At 36.1% G+C, this 19888-nt stretch overlaps 1 protein-coding gene across 1 annotated transcript in view; it reads right to left on the bottom strand.

Annotated features, from left to right (window-relative positions):
- The window catches only part of USP32 (ubiquitin specific peptidase 32), an 82079-nt gene that overhangs the window by 42144 nt on the left and 20047 nt on the right, over positions 1-19888 (bottom strand). Inside the window, exons 2-5 of the mRNA XM_050908810.1 lie at positions 17195-17322; positions 8724-8829; positions 8006-8124; positions 4545-4704 (exon numbers count right to left, since the gene is read on the bottom strand). Coding sequence (XP_050764767.1) covers positions 4545-4704; positions 8006-8124; positions 8724-8829; positions 17195-17322 — 513 coding nt within the window. The remainder of the gene's footprint in view (positions 1-4544; positions 4705-8005; positions 8125-8723; positions 8830-17194; positions 17323-19888) is intronic.

Raw genomic sequence — 19888 nt, 5'->3', positions numbered from 1 at the left:
TACTTTGCAGGTACGACAGAGTCAGTTCTGTTCTGATACTTACAAGAGGGCAAACCATCCAGGGTAGGCAACAAAATGACATCCTCCGGTGGCCAAGAATTGTTGTATTATTGAATTACTGCATTTGGGCTTAGAGTACCACAGCTTAGGTGTTCAATTTGTAATTATTAAGGATGTATAATGATTTGGGGGAATATTCCCCTACAGCGAATTTTACTGTTAGTCATAGTCCCTGACAGGATTTATCTTTGACTTACATGCTCCACTACAGTGCTATTCAATAGGATGGTTTAAAAAAAAAAAAAAGAAAAAATTCGAAAGGTACCCCATCATACTACAAAACTGAGAAAATCCAAACTAGTGCTAGTTGGTCAGTACTCAGGTGTAGGAGACACTCATATCCCTGAAACGGCTTTTTAGGAACAAAGGTCCATCAGAAACTTAAGTTATTTTGGTAGCTTTCAAATGAAATGATTCATATTTATGATTTAAGTGAAATGGAACAAAATTTTATTAAAAGCAGCAAGTGTGTGCAACTTCCTGTAACTTTAAAATTTCATTTCTAATTATGTGTTGAGAAATATAATTAAAGTCATCTGCAAACCAAAATAAATGTTATTTACAAATGCAAAATTAGAATTCCTTTGTTTCCCTGATAGCTTGGCTCATTAAGCAAATTTAAATGGAGTCACTGATGCTCTGCAATAAAATGTTCGCTGTCTGTTTCTAAATCAATGTTAATAACTTCCACTATTTTTATCACTGCAATTTTTCATGTCTCTGACATATTATTCAAGATGCTTAATGGGAAGCACACTGTGAGAGGAGGTAAGGCTTGGTCGGAGGGTCTGAAGCTTGAGCCAGGAGAGGGCGCGCTGCGAGCCAGCCGGAGTCCAGCAGCCAGGTGAGAAATTCCTAACTGCGCTACCAAGTTTCACAAGTTAGTTTTCATTTTACAGTAGAAGAAATTTTAAAATCTTTCACTCTTTCACTGTATTCTGCTAACAGTGTTTGCCGAGGTTTACTAAACATTATTTCAGTTACTTGTTCTCCCAAAAGGCAACCATTATCCTAGGTAAAAGTATTAAAAACGAGCCTTTGTTTAGAGAAAAGGAACTGTCATAACAGCTCTTACTGTTGTACACATTCAGCTGTGTTAAGAATATTTCTGTACTAAATTTCTTAATTCTTTAGATTGATCTGATTAGACTGCAATTATCAAACTTAAAAAACAAAACAGCAAGGCCCCAAGTATTCATACTTTACTGCAATTACTTCCAAGTGCTCAAGCACTTATATTTTCCCTGCTTTTGCATCTGTTGTACGAGATTTCTATACTGTCTCAAATCACAAGGGAAATCATCGGATACATTGTAAAGAAAGTATCTGTCCAGACCTGGGGGAGGCTGGTTAGTTCACCAGTTCACCTTCCTACTATCTTAAATTCCTGACAGTTTTCCATATCTGTCATTTGAAAGATACTGGGCTGCAAATATCATAACACAGCACAACTATTTTCTGTTTTTCTTATTAGAACATTTAACTGGAAAATGACAAAAATACAGTAAAATTTAATTTTACTTAGAGGTCCAAACATAACTGTCATGTGAGCTTTCCAAATTTGGTTAAGTATACCTGAGCCTGTGGACAGTATGCAGTTTGAAACATTTTACTGATTCAAAAATACATGTAAGCTACATAGTTTTCTGGAATACAATGAAAAACTCGACCCCACATCTGACATGCACTTGAAGATTCAATAATCAATTCAAACACTCTCAAATATTTTATTTTATTTCAGCGCTTTTTAATCCTAACAATGGAAAACTTAATTTTTCACTCAGTTGTACCTTCATTACACTCAGCCAATGGCTTATAAAAGTAAGCTGCCAGTAAAGAAACAGAGAACACCACCAACTACTAGAAAACACTGAATTTCTCAGTAGTCTGAGGCAATATATAGCGACAGAAATTAATTTTTTTTTCAGAAGTTAACCCAGCAGAGACCCAAAACTCTGCAAACATATTTCACGAGGCTTTAAAAATCTGATAACTTCTCCAACAGAACATGTAGCCATATGAACTAGCACACGTAAAAGAGCAACCACACATGCACGTTTCCTAAAAAAGGAAGAAGACTAAACACTTCCTTCTGTAATTCGGTTTACAGTATCAGATGCCGCAATACACAGAAGTGTTATGAAATTATTATAAAACAACCTGATCATAGAGAGATTAAAACCAAATACAGGAATATTACTTGAACTTCTAACCTTAAAGTATGAGGAATTACAAGATACAGCTAAGAGGCAGAGCAAGCTGATTTCAGGACTGACATTTTCAACATAGACGATGGCTTCACTGAGTCTGCTACGAAAATTTAAACAGAGAGCAAGACAGTTGCGTCATGAAGGAGTCAGTATACGTAAGAGCAATTAAGCAAGATTTGAGACTGTACAGTTGAAGATGTCAAAGAGGTAACTGGAAGTTAGAGGGGACAATAGTCATTAAATAGAAAACAGACTACGCTCCGGCAGAAGGTGTGCTCAGGGAAGGATTATAGGGCTGAAATGGTAGCAGAGACACCGTGATTAGTTGATAGGTCCCTGCAATCAAAAAGGCTCAAATGTAAACTGAGGTACTTGAGGCAATTTGATTTGACAGAGACTGATTAAGTAACCGGGATTCTGTCAAGACAAAGGTTGAGAAATTTGAGATGAGAAGATGAAAATACTCTCTTGACAAAATGAAAAGGAAAAAAAAAGTAACTACTACAGTAGAAACAAATATGACATGGAACCACCTGAACAATTTTTTTCCAAGAATCGGAAAAGATTTTGTCCCCATTCATTTTTTTCTAATATGCTTCTCATCCAGTCCCCTTAATTTTGTTTTTAATTATAGCACTTCAGTCTTAATTTCTCTAATTCTTTGTTTAAAACTGAAAAAATCTCTTAGCCTGTAAGTTGAAGAAAGAAAGGCTTTCGTCTTGATACAAGAACGTAGGTGTGGGTTGGCTAAAGTAGAATATTATGCTCTTCAGTCTAAAGACCATTTCTTTCTTGAATCACTTATTTTGCACATCTGAAATAGCTAGGAATACAGTTGAGGGCCTGGCTGCAGAAGGTAACAGTGACAGTTATATCAAAAACAGAAGTAGTGAGAACATTAAATATGAAATAAAATCTATTAAAACAGTAGCTCTATTATAAACCTTAGTTTCAGTATAAATAAACTTTCCACAAAAAGCATAGTAAAAATTGTTCAGAAAAAGTTTCAATTTCAAAGCATGAAAAAAGTTGAAGTAAGCTCTGAGGGAACATCCAGAGGCCTGGGGTAAAGCTTTCTTTGAACACTTAGGGCAAACGAGACTTGACAAGGTTGGAGGCATGGCAGATCTCAATTTGACACAGCTTGAGAGATTTTTCCCAGGGCTGAAGTCTAGAAAATTCAAAGAGGTTTGGTTTGGGTTTTTTTTTTAGCATACCTCTTTCTCTACCTTGTCTATTAGACCTCAGAGTATTTAGTGGTCTTCTGGAACCTCAATGTCTACTACAGTCTCTCATGTAATGCAAATAAATTACCTGTCTATAAACTTCTAATTCTATTATGCATTTTCATTTCAGATGGTCAGAACAGAATTTTAATGCTCAAATTTAAAACTAAGAGAAAAAAACTGTATGTTGCTTTATTCAAGTAACCCACCCATTAAAGAGATTAAATGTCATGCTCACACCAACAAAGCAAATCTATGAGAATACATAAAACACAACCAGATTGCTCAAATCACTGACATCTCAATAGCAAACACCCTTCTCCTAGGGATACCAAAGTCCCTTAGATGCTTTACTGTAATGTATGCTTACATTATACTTGCACATCAAGTATAATTTATCAGCCTTTTGTTTTTACATTTAATTTAAAAAACAGCTGCTCCTTCTTTTACATTTATATAGACATAAGGAAGCATTTGTTCTTTGGAGATTATTCCTAAATGCAAATCCTGAGGAGGCTTCTCTTTAGGTAATTTAGTTCCCTGACTACATCACATGCCAGGAATATTACTTATTTTACTGCAGAAAGCAAATTAAGAAGTAATGCTTGTTATTGAAATGAGCATTCTTTTCAGAACTGTCTCAATAGTTTTACAATCCACTATATCTGAAAGACCAAATATAAAACCAGTATCAATGTCAAGTCACTTTAGATAAATGTATTTGCCAAAGAGAAGACATTTTCCTTGTTATTTTTTTTAATTTGCTTGGTAGCAAACTTCTACTATAAGAAGTGTTGTAATCTTAGCATTGTTATGTCTTAAAAATAATGACCCACAGTGTCCTTGTAAAACATTGTTATGTACATGTCACAGCACAAAAAGCAGAGAACAAATTAGCATGGAGAAGAAATTTATCTCGCTGAACACAACTGCATGTATCTCATCAGAGTAGTGAGATTTAATGAACTACAGCAAGGCAACAGTTTCTGTCTGTGAACTCTGAAATAGTTTTAAAAAATGTGCATAATAACAAGCATCGTTTACTTACAGTGTGTGACTCCAGCCAGGGTTTGATAGAAGGTAGGGGTATCACTGTCATCAGTGAGTGTCACATACACACCTCCAGAGAGCAGCCAACGGGAAAACGTGAAAGCATCTTTGTTGTGCAATAGCCAAACCCTGAACTTCTCATAGTTTACCTTTTCACCCTGTAAGAAAAATAACAAAATGTGAGCTGTTTTTCTCTGCTTTCTCAGTACCAGTAAACAGGAACCATCCAGCTGTATGAACAAGAATTGGGACAATCTCCTATAAAAGTAAGTACTAAAATAATATTTTTTTTCTTTGGAGCCATGCCTGTTTTTCCATTTCATTCTGAAATACAGCATTGGGAGGGAAATTAGACTCCTCAGCGCTCTCTGCATTTCAACCACCTACTCAATGTGGCCTTTGGAAAGTCATTTACTCTGAACGTCAGGTTAAAGGGACTAGAAGAAAAATGGTTACTTACAACTCAAAATAACAGAGGTTATTTTTATGAATTTAAATTTATTATGATAGATAAAAGCTCTTATGTGCCAAATAACAGGTGCTATAAAATCATAAACATTCTGTTATATCTGCGCAAGTATACAAAACACTAAACACAGAAAAATCAGATTTGTGAATAACTAATAGTATGATTAATCACTGCAGTAGCATGTCAATTTTTTGCCTCTATTGACCAAAACCCACTTTGGAGCATATATGTAAACATGACATTCACAGTATCTCCTAACTCAGTCCCTCTTGCTGGATGTCTCATGGAACTGCCTGTTCAGGAATACTTAAAACCCATAGACTCACAGAGTTTAAATGCTGGAGAGGCTGTTTAAACCATTTAGTTGAACGGTTTCCAAGCTGTGGCCGTGAAACCATAGGGATCAGCAGACTAATTTCTACAGGACCTACAAAACTAACTAAAATAAAAGCAAACCTATTATCAGTAGACAAACTCATTATATGGAGATCCTAATCTCTATGGGAAGTAAACATGGGTCTGCAAAGTGAAAGAGATTTCAAGTCATTGATTATTTAAACTTCCCTAATATCACAGACCATTAAACTTTACTGAATTACACCTCTACAGAATCCAACAATTTGCATTTGGCCACGGACTATCTGCAACTGCCAACTGCAGAAAACTGAAAATCCACTACTTCCTTTGCCAGGTTGCTCAAATGGTTACTCACCATCACTGCTAAAACATTTGCTTCATATTCCAATTGGAATGGATTATTTCAGGTTCCAGATGCTCATTCTTTTTATGCCTCTTTTTCCTAGACTAAAGAGTGTTTCATTTTTCTCCAACAAATACATGCAGAAATACCCAATACTTACAGCTGCTATCATAGACTGCCGCATGGTTATAATTCAAGGAAGTCAAGATGCTACATTGCTATTCCATCACTAGTTTAATCTGTATATATCCATGCTACTGACTGACAGCATGGTCCTAACCTTCCTCTTACCAACACTGTTTCTGATCCTTCATCCCTTCTCTTTTGTGACTGCAATCACATTAGTGCAGTCATGTGGCAAAACAGATCTAGCTGAAAAATAACCTACAGGATTAGGAGCTACAGAAAAAGGGTTTACTTCTCAGCCAGATCATTTCCCAATCCAGTTCTTCAAGGCATCATATAAATACTTGAGCCAGCACAAAGGTAGGAGAATGAATGACAGTCAGGAAAAGGGTAACTCAACAACGTGGACTTCGCAGGATTAACCCATGATGGAACCACTTGCTTAAGCAAAAAAACCTCTAATGCCAAATGAACAGAGAAGAAAAAAGCAGCCCACAATTTTTTTTTTTAAATTTCTCTAACCGTTTGGATCAGAGACAAGGTCATTTTGTTACTACCTGTTCCACTCTCCCTCTACTTTTTGCACTGCTTTCTGTAAACACAGCAAGAGCTGTGTCACGTTTCACTAAGGCTCTGCGTTGTTCCAATTGATTAGAGCAAGGACAAGGAAGAAGAGGGTCAGGAAAACTTTGGACAGGGGGAAAACAGCATTTGAAGCAAAGCAATGTTTACAGCTGAGCCACGATGGAACTTGAGCAACTAGAGCAATACAGGTATCACTGAATTTGTTTCCTGTATTTCAGAAACAAGAGCGACAAAAACTCAGATATATTTTAAAGCTTGTATTTCTAGATGAGTACGTGCAATAATTCTGAAGAACAGAAGTACCTATAAACATCATCCTTGAAAGCATAAACTCATCCGCCATACGGCAGGAAGGAAGGCCCACAGCAGGAACATTAAACTTTCTCACTCTCCAGCAATGACCTAGTATGATTAACAGGCCAGTAAATCCTGCTGAGTGGGTTATTACACTATTTTCATTTTAAAAGAAAAATCAATATACAGCATTTTCTTGAACAGGAAAATGGTATGATGCCAGATTGATACTTCTCTTCCTGCAAGTCTTCATAAAGTATTTCTGGATTTCTTGGACAGTGTGCAATTAACTTTTAGGGTATAATTCATCACACCATATTGATGGGAAATTATAAATAGGAAATACTGAAGTGGGTCAGCTCCAGAAACTGGACTGCAGAATACATATGATTTATGATTCTAGCCAAGAACGAAGAATGTAATCATAGTCTACAAAGCAAACATGATATCACCGCCAGATTAAATGAGTCTGCCTCAGCCAATGCCCATAACCAAAGTTATCTTCAATACAGTACAATAAAATTTAAGATAATTAAGTAATCTGATACCCACAAATAAAGCTTCTAGTCAATCAGTTTTTCAGTGGAATGCATAATGATGACTAGATTTTGCTGATCTATAGTAATCTGATAACAAATGAAGCAACCAAAGCACAAAACCCTGACAATTCATCAGGATCACTAGTGCCAAAGAAGTATCTGTGAATATTTAAAAGTAACAATAGCCTGTTTTAGAGGAGGACTTCAGCAAGCTTCATAAAGATTACATCTCTCAAACAACCTAAAGCATAAATAAATGTTGTAGCTCCTGGCAGGCACAGTGAGACAAAAGTAATACTGTAAAACTATTATTTTTAAGCAACCACTGCTGGCAGGCATTTTTAAATCCAGGATGTAGATTTTCTGTCCCCTCTCAGATCCGCGTTCTAGATTTCTTCCCTGATCACAACAAAATGTCCACACTAATGAATAAAATTCCACTAGCAATATTAGCATTTAAATTTACTTGATAACATGATTACCCTTGGGAAATGGTATCTTTCAAACTAGCACAGTAAGTAAAGCAGCATGGAGAATGCCTGCATTTATATACCAAGCTGCTATTCCGATCAATACAAATTACATGCAATATTACAACACAAGAAACTATGAGCTTTTACGCAATTTAAACAAGGTCAGTTTGTTCCCATACATGCACGAGCATGTATATGTCAGAGAAAAACAAACTACCCAATGTAATTTTCACTTTTTTGTAAATGCAATAGGACAAAACCTGTATAAAATACCTCAGAGAAACATTTCTTGAGTGACTCTGGGACTTTCCCATCAACCACATGCAGCATCTTCTCCATCTCTTCACGGACAACATAACTCCCAGATTCATTAGAAAAGAGACTGAAAATGTCTGAGGAAGTAGAGAAATGTTTAAGCAACAGTGGTGGTTACATTTTTCAAATATTAAGTTTAGAATTGGCTGAGAATGCCAAAAGCTGTGCAACAACTAAAGGACTAAAAAATTAGATTGATTCAATTTCAATATAGCTCAACAAGGTTTAGGTCAAGAAGTATCTCCTTTTTCTTTTACCATTGTCCACTAATGAAAAGAAAAATAAATATTATCAAGTCAGATTAACAAGGAAGACAAAACAACAGAAGTCAGTAGGCAGATGCTTTCATTTGTTTTGAAAAATATCAATGCCGTCCTCCTTCCTCTGCCCACATACAGTGATCAACAGTCTTTCTGTAGGATCCTAACATTTACATTCATAATGACTTATCAAATACTTCATTTTGGTGAGTACAGAAAACAAAAATGCACTGAATTTCAAAATACACAGCTAAAAATGTCTAAAAAAAAATACTATCTTTATTGGCAAATGTATGCTCCGGTTGCATATAAAAATAGGGACTTAGTATACCACAATTTATGTTTGCTTTACGTAAGTGTATTGTACACTCACTATCCACTATCCTGTTGTTACTGTTGTAAGTTACATTACTTACATTTTGTTTTCTCTTCCTCTCTGCCTCTTGTAAGTAGAACTAATCCGACTATCAAGTTATTGAAGTGCAGCCCTTTGGATATTCCTCCAAATGAACAGTAGATAACCTAGAAGAATAAAACAGAGAAGTTAACCAAAAAGTTAACAGGGAGAAAGAGATGTCAGAACTAAAAGCAACAACTTGCACTGAGGCTCCGTCTTAGGTGGTTTTTAGGTTAGTCACCTCACATTCAGCTAAACACACTTCTAACATTAATTCTGTTACACTTTTGTAGCTCTTCCAGTACCTATAAAATAGCCTTTCCAGGGTCTTTTATTTAGTGAAATGCAGGTACTTTTCATGAACAGCAATATGGGGGGGGGGGGCGGGGGAGGAAGTTAGGATCCTCCGATGAAGACAGCTTCTTGCTTGCTCACTGGTGCTATTTCCCCAGACTTCTCTATCAAGGTAACGAAGATGAAATCTCCTCCAGACTAGGCTTTGATAGTCTCAAAGCCATCAAGAGGTTGTTGGAGCATCAAGTGTTTCATTGCCCCAATCACAGGAGATGCACTTCCAGTAAGCCATCAAAAACTACTGCTTTGAAAAGTTGTGACACATACACACACACACACACAAAAACCTTTCCATCAACTATACCTTAACTATCTTAACACTACAACTGTTGCTAGAATGACCATTCCATTTTAGTACCCCGCTCTAACAACAGTATTTAAATCTTTCTTCCAACAGAAAGCAACAGAAATCAAGACTTCTATTCAGAAGTTACTTGAAGATCCACAGAGCAGCCACCAGGAACAATGCAGTCAACGGAAGGGCTGAAGCAGTTACCTTTGACATGAAAAGTCTGTACACTGCAGCTTAACTTACTCAACAGCATCTTAACAGTGGTTCAACACTGATATATGAGATATGAAGAAAGTCAGTTGTTTTAGGACAAACAGCAACCACTTTTAGTAAACAAGAATTACCAACTCGCTTATTGCAATATATTACTTCACCTTGCCTCTAATACTACAGAGCACAAATTAAAATACGTATGCTACACTGCTCTTCAAACATGGACTCCTCCTGTAATCCCAAATTTATTCCTACAAGCACCAGTACTTTATCAGTATCACAAGACAGACATCTGCATTAGGTATTAGAATTTAAAGCAGTCAGAACTTATCAATTATTCTTGCATAGAAGAATTATTTCAGTGTTTATACCTTATAATTTGATTTTCTTATAGGTATCACACTGAGCATCTATCCATAAAGAGAAAGTATTGAGTCTAGCTGATGGGGAACTATTACTGCGAAAGACCAGCACAAAGTGATTTGTCACTGACCACGGTTTGGATAGCAGACTTATTTGCTGAATTTGGTGTTTAAACATAACTTTTTCAGAGGGAAAGATAAAGGAACAGAGATCAACTTCTATTAAGAAAAGTGTTGTGCACATTTTAAATAGTATTTTCTTTGCTTGCATCTGAATTACTTTCTAAATAAACAATATTAAAACGAGGATGTGTACATGCAGTTAGGCACTTTCATTTTTCTCCAGTAAAGCCTTGAGTATATTCTTTATACGGGAATTTAGCCAAATAGCAATAGCAGACTTCAGAGGTCAGCAGAGCTTCAGAATTATTGCAGACAGAGTCACTATTTTGCGTATTACCCACAAAGCAGAGTGAATCATTAGTAAACCATGGGATGAAACCCACAGATCTTAACTGCAACACCTGTATCCCTTCCTCCTGCCTTTTGTTTGTTTTTAAACATATGAACTACAACCAGACACAATTCTAAACAGCTAAAGCAACATTTTTAACTTTTTTTGACCTCCTAAGCTCCATTTGGGTTTTTTTTCCCCTTTAAAACTACAAATGCTCGCATAATAAATTTTAGCCCTTTTTGCAAGCCTACCAAAGAAGCCATGACACCTTGGGGCCCACAGACAAAAATCCACCAACCTACAGAATTAAAACACTTTTAAATTTTTTAAAACTTCCACCATAACCATCATGAAACATTTACACTCACAGATGATTAGAAAACAACAGTGAGAGATGGTATGTGCAACTGGAGTGACACTTGTCTTCTAGACTATCAGCAGTTCTGGAAAAAAAGCATGTCACTAACATTATCTTAAGTGTGTGACATCCTGTGAATCTACCCAACAAGTTAAAGTTTTAAACACATCAAAACAATCTACTTTTAAACCATCATAAAACAAAGGCACTACAGGGGTGTACAAATTCTCATCTTAGTTAGGACTTCAGTTTTGAAGTATAGAAGTTGTTATAGCACAAAATCTACCACTGTATGAGGACCTCCCACAAACAGCAGAATTAGGATCATAAACCTACTGGACGCATCCAGTGAACACTCTAGTATAATAAATTTATCTTTGAAAAAACAGGGGAGTAATTCTAAACCAGTTTTTAAAAAAAGAAATCAAAACTACTTTTAAGTACGACTAGAATTTTGCCTGTCTCTTTGCAGACACATACTGCCTACAGTTAATTTTTTTTTTTAAAAGTACTTTCCATCATCTGCCTCTCAACACTGTAGTTTCATTGCTGGTTTAAACCAGTGCTAGCCTTTCCCTTGCCCCCAGCAACTCATTCCCACCCACACTCCACTTCCAACATCTATGCCAAAGCAAGCATTCATGTAGCAGGACTGTGAACGAAATCAGGGAACCAACTTGGGTTTGAATTAACCATTTTTGTTATCAGGTTTCACTAATCCAGTTCAAAGTGGGTGACCTCAGGGTGAGAAGAAGTAGCCAGGATTAAGCTGACTGTGAAACTGGTACAAAATAACTACATGAATGACATTTCAAATATTACAAGAGAACTTCTATACACTACCATAACCATGTAGGACATTCTGTGTAATCAAGTGCAGTCTATTATCAGTTGTGCCCTTCAAAGGAGTCAGACAGCACAACATTACAATGAAGTGGAATAAGGAGGAAACCAATTCTCAACAGGCTGAAATCCCCTTGCAAAATGTGAGTGCCATGTCCCCCCAAACAAGACTGCAAAAAGTTACCATCTCTCTGACGCAGGTCTATATGCCAGGAAATTGTTTACTAAAGAACTGACAGCCGTCAATATTTGTTACTCTAACTGTAAGCTAAGAAATCAGTAAAGTACTTCAAAAGAACTTACATCTTTTACATTGATAAAGGAAAATGTAACAAAATTTGTTGCCAAAATATTTATTTACCTTAAAACAAATACCTGAACACTGGAAACAGACATGAGAGAAAATAAAATCTTCCTGCATTGTTAAAAAGAACAGCTTTTGAGGTCATCGGCTCACCACTATTGGCTATCAATGAAAGAAAATTTAGCTTCCTTAGTAGTTGAATCACTTACAATAATGTTTCATAAGAAATTACTTGTAAATCACAAAGTGATAGTAATCTGACACTTTTCAGAAACAGTTCTGAGTAAAGATGGAAACAAACTGACGGCAGTTAGAGGAAACCTCTGTAAACAGGTGCAATAATATCACTGTGAGGCTTTGAACCTGTAGTTTTTCCTATTAAAAAAAGGCAGAAGAAATCAGCTGAAAATTCCCACAGAATATATTATATGCCTAATAACTTCCACATCTGCAGAGGCTGGCATATGTCTCCTTGGAGTGTCTCAAGGATAATGGTGTGGGGCTTAAAAATGAGCTTCAGAAACGTCTAATGACAAAGCTCAGACAGGTCTGTGTTTCTTCCAGTACCTCAGCCTAAATGAGTTGGGATTCTACAAGAGGTTCACAAGGTTAAGTGGAACAAGAAGTTACTGGAACCAAAATCCCTCTTTCTATCCCCTCTTTCCCCTCCAGTAACAGCAATCACAGTGCTGCAGCCAGAATCCTCAAGCACAAGTAAAGGGTGGAAGAAGAGAGCTGAATACCAGAGCCATGTGAATGAGTCACTGCTCTTACTATCTCAGGTGTGGTTTCCATCTCAAGTAAAAATTAAGCCAGGACTGGGAGTGACCAAACAAAACCAGCCATGGGCCCGTCAAGGGCACTGGATAGATCTGGCTAAGCCACACAGTGCTGTAGTGGCAAAAAGCAGAAAAGGAAATACCTAATACAGACTAGCTACATTAGATTTACTACTGCAACTGCCCTTTATGCTTTGTGTATAACAAGGTGTGGAAAATCTACCCCTGTTACCTTCCCAGCAATAGGAAGCAGACTAGCAGAGTTCATTTGCAGAATGTGTTCTAAACAACCTCCGAAGAAGTATCGCGCAACAAGGCAGTAAAAAATTCTAAATTTCTGTTCACCTCTCTACCACAGTTATTACCTGACATAATGCTGAAGCAGACGTCCCCTGAAGACACTTACCTCAATATAGTTCTGTGTGTTACCCTCAGTAAATGCTCTCCTTGTCCACCCATCAAGCTATCACTTTTCATTGCTATCCACTTAAGACTATTAAAAGATGTCTGAAGGCAAGTAAATGTAAATGAGGCCGATAATGCAGAAGGATCTAATTCTACAGAAAACATTATGTAGAACCTGCAGTTTCATTCCACTATACGACATAGCGCTACCCAAATACATTAACTTCCCATAGGGCGCTCAGATCATCCTCTTCTATTACTGAAGTTTAATCCATTTACAAATGCTTGAAGGGCTAAATTATTAAAACTAAATTTGTGCTCTATTTGGACACAATGATTGTATATGCTTCATGGACAATGTCATGGCAGAGATTTGAATTCCACACTTTCTATGTCTAATCATTCTGATTTCACAAGATGCCTTCAAGGCTACACTGCCTATGTAAGCAATTTACCTTTATATTACATTGGAATCATTACTTTTTTTTTAAATATGCACAGTTAGCTCTGCTGAACACTATAGCTTAAGTCTTAGTATAACTATTTTGATAAAAAAAAAACAAACCACAAAGAGCACAAAAAAGAAGAGAATTCTTACATTTCAGATTAACAGGACTTCCAAGACAAAAAATGCATATATGAATAAACAAATGAGAAATCACTGTTTTTCTTTCACAAATTTTAATAAAATATGATCTTTTCTTTACACTCTATTCTCCATCACTCAAATTTAACCTTTCTGTGCTTTTAGACTTCTTAAGAACAGCTATTTTATAAAATTACCTCAAATAAAGCTGTCTCCTCTCTTCATCCATCTGAAAGTGTATTTCTAATTCATACCCATTTCTGAGTTTTTCCACTCATTTCTGTTGAACTTTGCACATCTCAGTTATGATATCAGTTGAATGCCAAATATTACATTTATATATTATTCCAACATATCACATTGACTGTTCATGATATAAACACAGAAAAGGAATTCGATGGATGATGTCCAACATATTAGTATTTAACATATGTAATTACAACCATGGGCAGCTGGCATTACTTTGAGTTTAGCTGCTTAACCATTCTTTGGGAAGAGTTTATAAACACTGAATAGTTATATAACAATATATAACAGAGATTAGTTTGCATTTCTAAGGAAGGAGCTCCACAATTTTTCACATTAATGTGGTATTTGGAAAACTACTTCTAATAAGATGCACCATAAAAACATGATGCAATTTTGTATTTTCCAAAATTACTTAATACTGTTGCAGCTTTACTTAAAATAGCTGCACCCAGACAGTATCATAGCAATTTACATTTCAGAACATAAAATTTAGTAGAATTATATGGTACATAGTCATATTTTTTTATAAAATTTAAGTCTGACATGTTATGTTTCATGGATAACTGAAGAGTGTAACAATATGGTTCCTTTTCTGTTAAAAAAAAGTCTTAGTCTATACAAACAGTTCCCTTCAGGTCCAAATCCCTGGCCCTGGGCCCATACACTCTAGTAAGCCTACCGGAAGAGTAGGAGAGGATGCTCAAGGCATTCTTTTGGCTCCTTTCTCTAGAGAGTATAAAATGTCCTGGATTCTTTCTGATTTTATCCTTATGATCCCTCTTCTCTCTCAGTCCTTCAGAAGTCTGTGTTCTTGTTCTTTTGGCAGCCCCCTCAATGTGTCCTTCATGTCTCTGTTAGCATCATCCCACTTCTCTTTGCGTTACTTGGACTGCAGCTTGTTAACCAATTAGTCACATTTGGAGAAAAAGATGCACTGACACTTAACTACTTAGTAAGTATCACAGAATGCTGTGTATAAACTGCCTCACAATCATAACATACGTAGGTATATATAAAAGGTATAATCTAATTAGTCATTGAAATGACTGCACAGGCTGAAGTTAGGAGGTCCTTTCTTAACATTCTTCCCCTCCTCAGTCAAAAATAGAAAGCTACTAAAAATGCTTTCTTGAAATATTATCAGCAATCCATCCTTCCACCTCCTCTGAACAATACTTTTTCTATCAAGGTGCCCACAACTGCATATGGTAATTGCATTATTTCCTTAGATTTAAAAATAAATGCTGTTTCATACATCTCACCACTTGACCAGCTTTCCTGCTGTTAAAACAATGCAGACACAGCACATCTCTTAATTTCATTTTATTAATATCTTCAACTCCATTTTTCCAAGAGATCCTTTCAGGACATTACTGTCCTGAACATTTTTTAAACATTTTGTGTGCACAACAATCATGCAAATTGTTTGACCAAAGTTCCACCAGCTTCAGTTCTGTTTTATGTCCCTCTGTAAAACTTTGTATTTTTAATTTAATGAATTCCTGAAGGCCTATCACTACTCAGATATGAAAAACTGTTATTCAAAACACGCAGAGAAGACAGCCCAGCAATCTGAGGCTCAAAATGATCAATTTTAATGATTGAAAGGCTGAAAACTCAGAACAAGGCTTTAAGCTGCCTAATGACTTTGCCTGCCTTTCCACATCCTGACGCCAGGAATTACAAAGCATCCCTTTACAGTATGAGCAGAATCAAATCCAAATTTTGTCCAGATTTACAGTATTCAAGCTCACAGATATGACTACTAGCATTCATATTCAGGCAATGCAGAAGTACACAGTAATTTGTACTAGAATTTTGAGATGTTGATGTGCCAGTTTTGATGAGATGACATCAAAAACCAATTATGATTCTTCCATTCATTTTATTTCATCAACTGGAAACCAAGTACTGCAGTATAACTGTAATGAGTGTTAAAAGACATAATCATCACCAAAACTGTGTCTTTAAGGACAGATTTTTTAAAAAAATAAAGTAGAAGGTAGCCAGTAGACATTTGAAAACCCAGAGTCTCTATTTGTGACCAAAAGTTTACTTCACCCAAATCAGTAATTTAATCCTTAATACTGGCATAAAAGGGATAAAAAAGTACATGTTAACTCCTAACGTAAAATTCTCAACATTTTCTATTATTTCAAACCAATCGTATACAGTGTAGGATACATTTTTTGTTTAATCTTATGGGCTACTAACAGTCAAAGCATCCAGACAACATATATAGAAATTAATACTGAAGACGTGCTTTAAGCTATGGGCAAATCATATACTTTCTTTTGATTTGATAGTGCTAACACACATTGCAAATTTTTCCTGTTAAGCGCTTGAATACCCACACAAGAAATCAAACTGTCAACTATATTACAGAGGCAAGTAGTATCATCCTCTATATCAACACTTAGGAAAAACAGAAAAAATAACAGAGAAAAGATTAAGCTTTGAAAAAAGTAACACTCTACCACAGTGTTAAACCTTTTGCAATGCACATTTCACTACTTGCATTACCTAAATAAAATGGGAAGACTTGCATGCTGCCTGTGAGGCCAATAATACTGAAGATACCAGAAATAGAAGCTGTGATTAGAAATGACATGGAGCAAGATATCATTTGAAAGGTCTGGCTCATCTTATTCTTCTCTACCAACAATATTTTAACTTCCCTCTCAAGACAGGGGTAACACTATGAAAGAAAATAATTTTTTTAAACATGCACGTGTGCAGGATGGTATTACTATTTTTTTAGATATATACACACAATATTTATATCCACATAGCATATTTTGATTCTGGCTATTTTTCAGTTAATTTATACACTTATACATAAAATTATTTTTAAGAGCTTGTAAAGATTAATCTGCACTTTAGAAAACAAAGTAAAAGCCAATGGAATCTCAGAGAAACCAAAAGCAAGTACATCTCCAGAGTAAATAAAACCCTCTGTTACAATGGCTACGTATAGTGTTAAAACTTCCCAGCCTTTTACTTCCCCAAATCTACATCTAGATATTCAGGTTTACTTCCAAGTCATCTGCCACCTATTAGTTGGGTTGGAATCAGTAGCTCAGTCAAGCACACATCAGTGACAACCCATGATCCAAGCCTGGAACATTATCTTCAGATAGAGAATGTACATTGTGATATTGTATGAAAAATGGAAAGAAAGAAAATTAGCTCGTGTATCTGTACAGGCGTACTTGTGTGTGCACATCTACAGGTGTACATTATCAACTGCGTATGCCTCCCCAGGAAAACAGCAAGTTCAAAGATTACCTCAGCAACTTTTGGAGGGACTCCATCACCAAGAACTTCCCTGATGAAGCACTGTTGAGTCATATAATATGAGAGTCCACAAGTTCTCTTGAAAGCATCTTTCAGTCGCTTTAGCTCTATGTCTGTAACTGTGTTGAGTGAGAAGAGAGGAGAAAAAAAAGATTTGATCAATAAAGATGTCGTAGAAATGTAATAGCTTAAGGACTCTCAAAATCCTATACACCTTACATTTACCTTTACAATAAAAAGATAGGAAGAAATTAAATGCATGATTTCACCTAAATAGTGGGAAAATCTGACTACTGTAAAATGAGATCTAATAATCTAATCTTCCAAAAAAAAAAAAAAAAAAAAAAAGTGAAGTAGACCTAAAGTTAACACCAATGATTACAACAGTTCACTGCCTAAGTTTTCTCTGACTACAATAGTGTATTATAATTTGTTCTAAATTAAGCACCATTATTGTCACACAAAAGGAAAATAAGCTAGTGTTATGATCAATTTTACATTGCCTGTAAGCCAGAGAAATGATCTGTAATCAACAGTGGTGAATATTAAGAGCAGCTCCAGCAGCACACTTCAAGCAGTTTCATCTAGCAACCAGTCTACTTTTCTGTATATATAAAAAAAAAATTTTAATCACCACTTACATGCTCATAAGACAGTACAGCGAAGCACGAATTTAACAGGAATACTATAGTTAAACTTTGGACTAAATGTAATTCTTCACCTAAGATTTTCTTGCACAGTCAAAACCTGCTTGCTAGCTAAAACCTGCTCAAACTTGTTCACAATCTGTAAACGTGAAAAGTTTGATGACATCCCATTTATACCTGCACACGAGCTTCCTGAAAAGCAGTCCCTGCTTTCAGACTTTACAAGCATAAAGCAACTTTCTAACAAAGTGTTTAAGAAGTGAAGTATCTCGCTGAACAAAACAAGTCCTTTGTCAAAAATCAAGTTGCAGAGAATAACACACCATGACCTGGATCACATGTAAGTTACCAGTGCAGAAAGAGCTATTTACCATCTAGAAGCCAAAAGAGATGATGCTGTACATGATAGCTTTTTCACTGTATTTATAGTAAGGCATTTTCCTTCGCCTGATATAACAAGCCAGACAGAAACAACAATGACATGGCCAAAAGCTTGTCAAGCTTTTTGTCAGCCAAAATAAAACAGAACGCTTGAGAGCTTAATCCAGCACTCTCTTTAAAACTTCTACATTTCAATTAATTCATTCATCAAAAGAAAAATTGCTCCTTAAAAGTAAATCACATTGAAACATTCCTCTCTAATTTTAATCCTAGTCAACATTGAAACAGACTAGTGACTTCATTTAACAATCGTCTGTAAAAACAGAAATCGGGTCACATTTCTTTTCAAATTTTATTATAGATTCTGGGTACTTTTCACCAGAAAAAAATTCAAAGGATCTAAGAAATAAACCTAAAGTGTGACCCACACAGCACTGGTGCTATCAATTAACATGGATTTGGCAAAAGACATACTCAAGTTATCATCATCACATATCTTGTTTTAATAAGACACGCATACTTCAATTATATGGCAGAACAATGTTGGTATAATATCGTTACCTGGCTTATATGGTGTTTAAATTCCACTATTTCATATTAACATCTGTCCATAGAGTCATTTTCTTTCTTTGTGTCTTTATATGTGATGCTTTAATGAACGCTCAAACACTGTTAGGTACACCAGTTGAAGTTTTCTTCCAAGATGTTCCCTAACTAACTGGAAACAGACTCTCAGATACGCTATTTACAACCTGAAGCGACATCCACACTCCCCAGCTCTTCTGAATTACGGAAACAGGAAGCAAAATCAAGATTCTGCAAAGAAACTGATCCTCACGCCACGGCCTTTCCTCCAAACATGTGCAAGAAATTAACAGCTTCACATCAGAGGGATGCTTCACCTCGTCTCCTCCACAGCTCTTATGCACAGTGTAACTACAGCAGATGTTCAGCCAACAGGAACAACTCCCCACCACATGTTCAACGAGTAAAACCTTGGGACTGCTAAGGGGACATAAAAAGGGGAAGCAACTGGCTCCATTATTTTGGCAAGGCAAAGCAAACAACCTAGATCCTCGACAAAACCTAGCAACAGTTCCTTGATGAAAATATTTTAATTTACTGTATTTTTTTAATACACAGGTGCACACACACACTTTTAATAAAAATAGACTCTGCATTCTGGTTTTTTCTCCTCCTCTGTTAATTTTTTTTTAACTCCTCACCAGTCAATCCAATCTGGTTTGTGGTCATTTGGCAAAAAAGTTTATATACAAACAAAGCGTTAACTAACCAGATGCTTACAGCTTTACACATATTACAATGGACTTTCAAGTAACGTAATTATTGCTTACTGCAAAAATAAAGTTGAAACATACAACATATACAGCCACTTAAGATAGCATTGTGTCATTATCGATGTTTTCAGGTTTAGTTTCCTGGCTGCATAGAAAATTCAAATAATTTTCATTAAAAATTATGAGGGAAATATTCCCTTTCCCCCCCCCCCCCCCCCCAGTATTCATTCGTAACTACTGATTTTGTGTCCCTTGATCCAATTCTTTAAAGTTTCTCCCCAGCATGGCAGCACGGTGGGGAGGAGCGAAGGAGGCTCCGTATGAACTCTGCGTTCCTGTTGCACTGACAATCCTGGCAA

The sequence above is a fragment of the Gymnogyps californianus genome, chromosome 20, assembly GCF_018139145.2.
Source record: "Gymnogyps californianus isolate 813 chromosome 20, ASM1813914v2, whole genome shotgun sequence".
NCBI lineage: Eukaryota > Metazoa > Chordata > Aves > Accipitriformes > Cathartidae > Gymnogyps > Gymnogyps californianus.
Note: the sequence above shows the minus strand (reverse complement) of the source record. Positions and strands in the feature narration are given on the sequence as shown.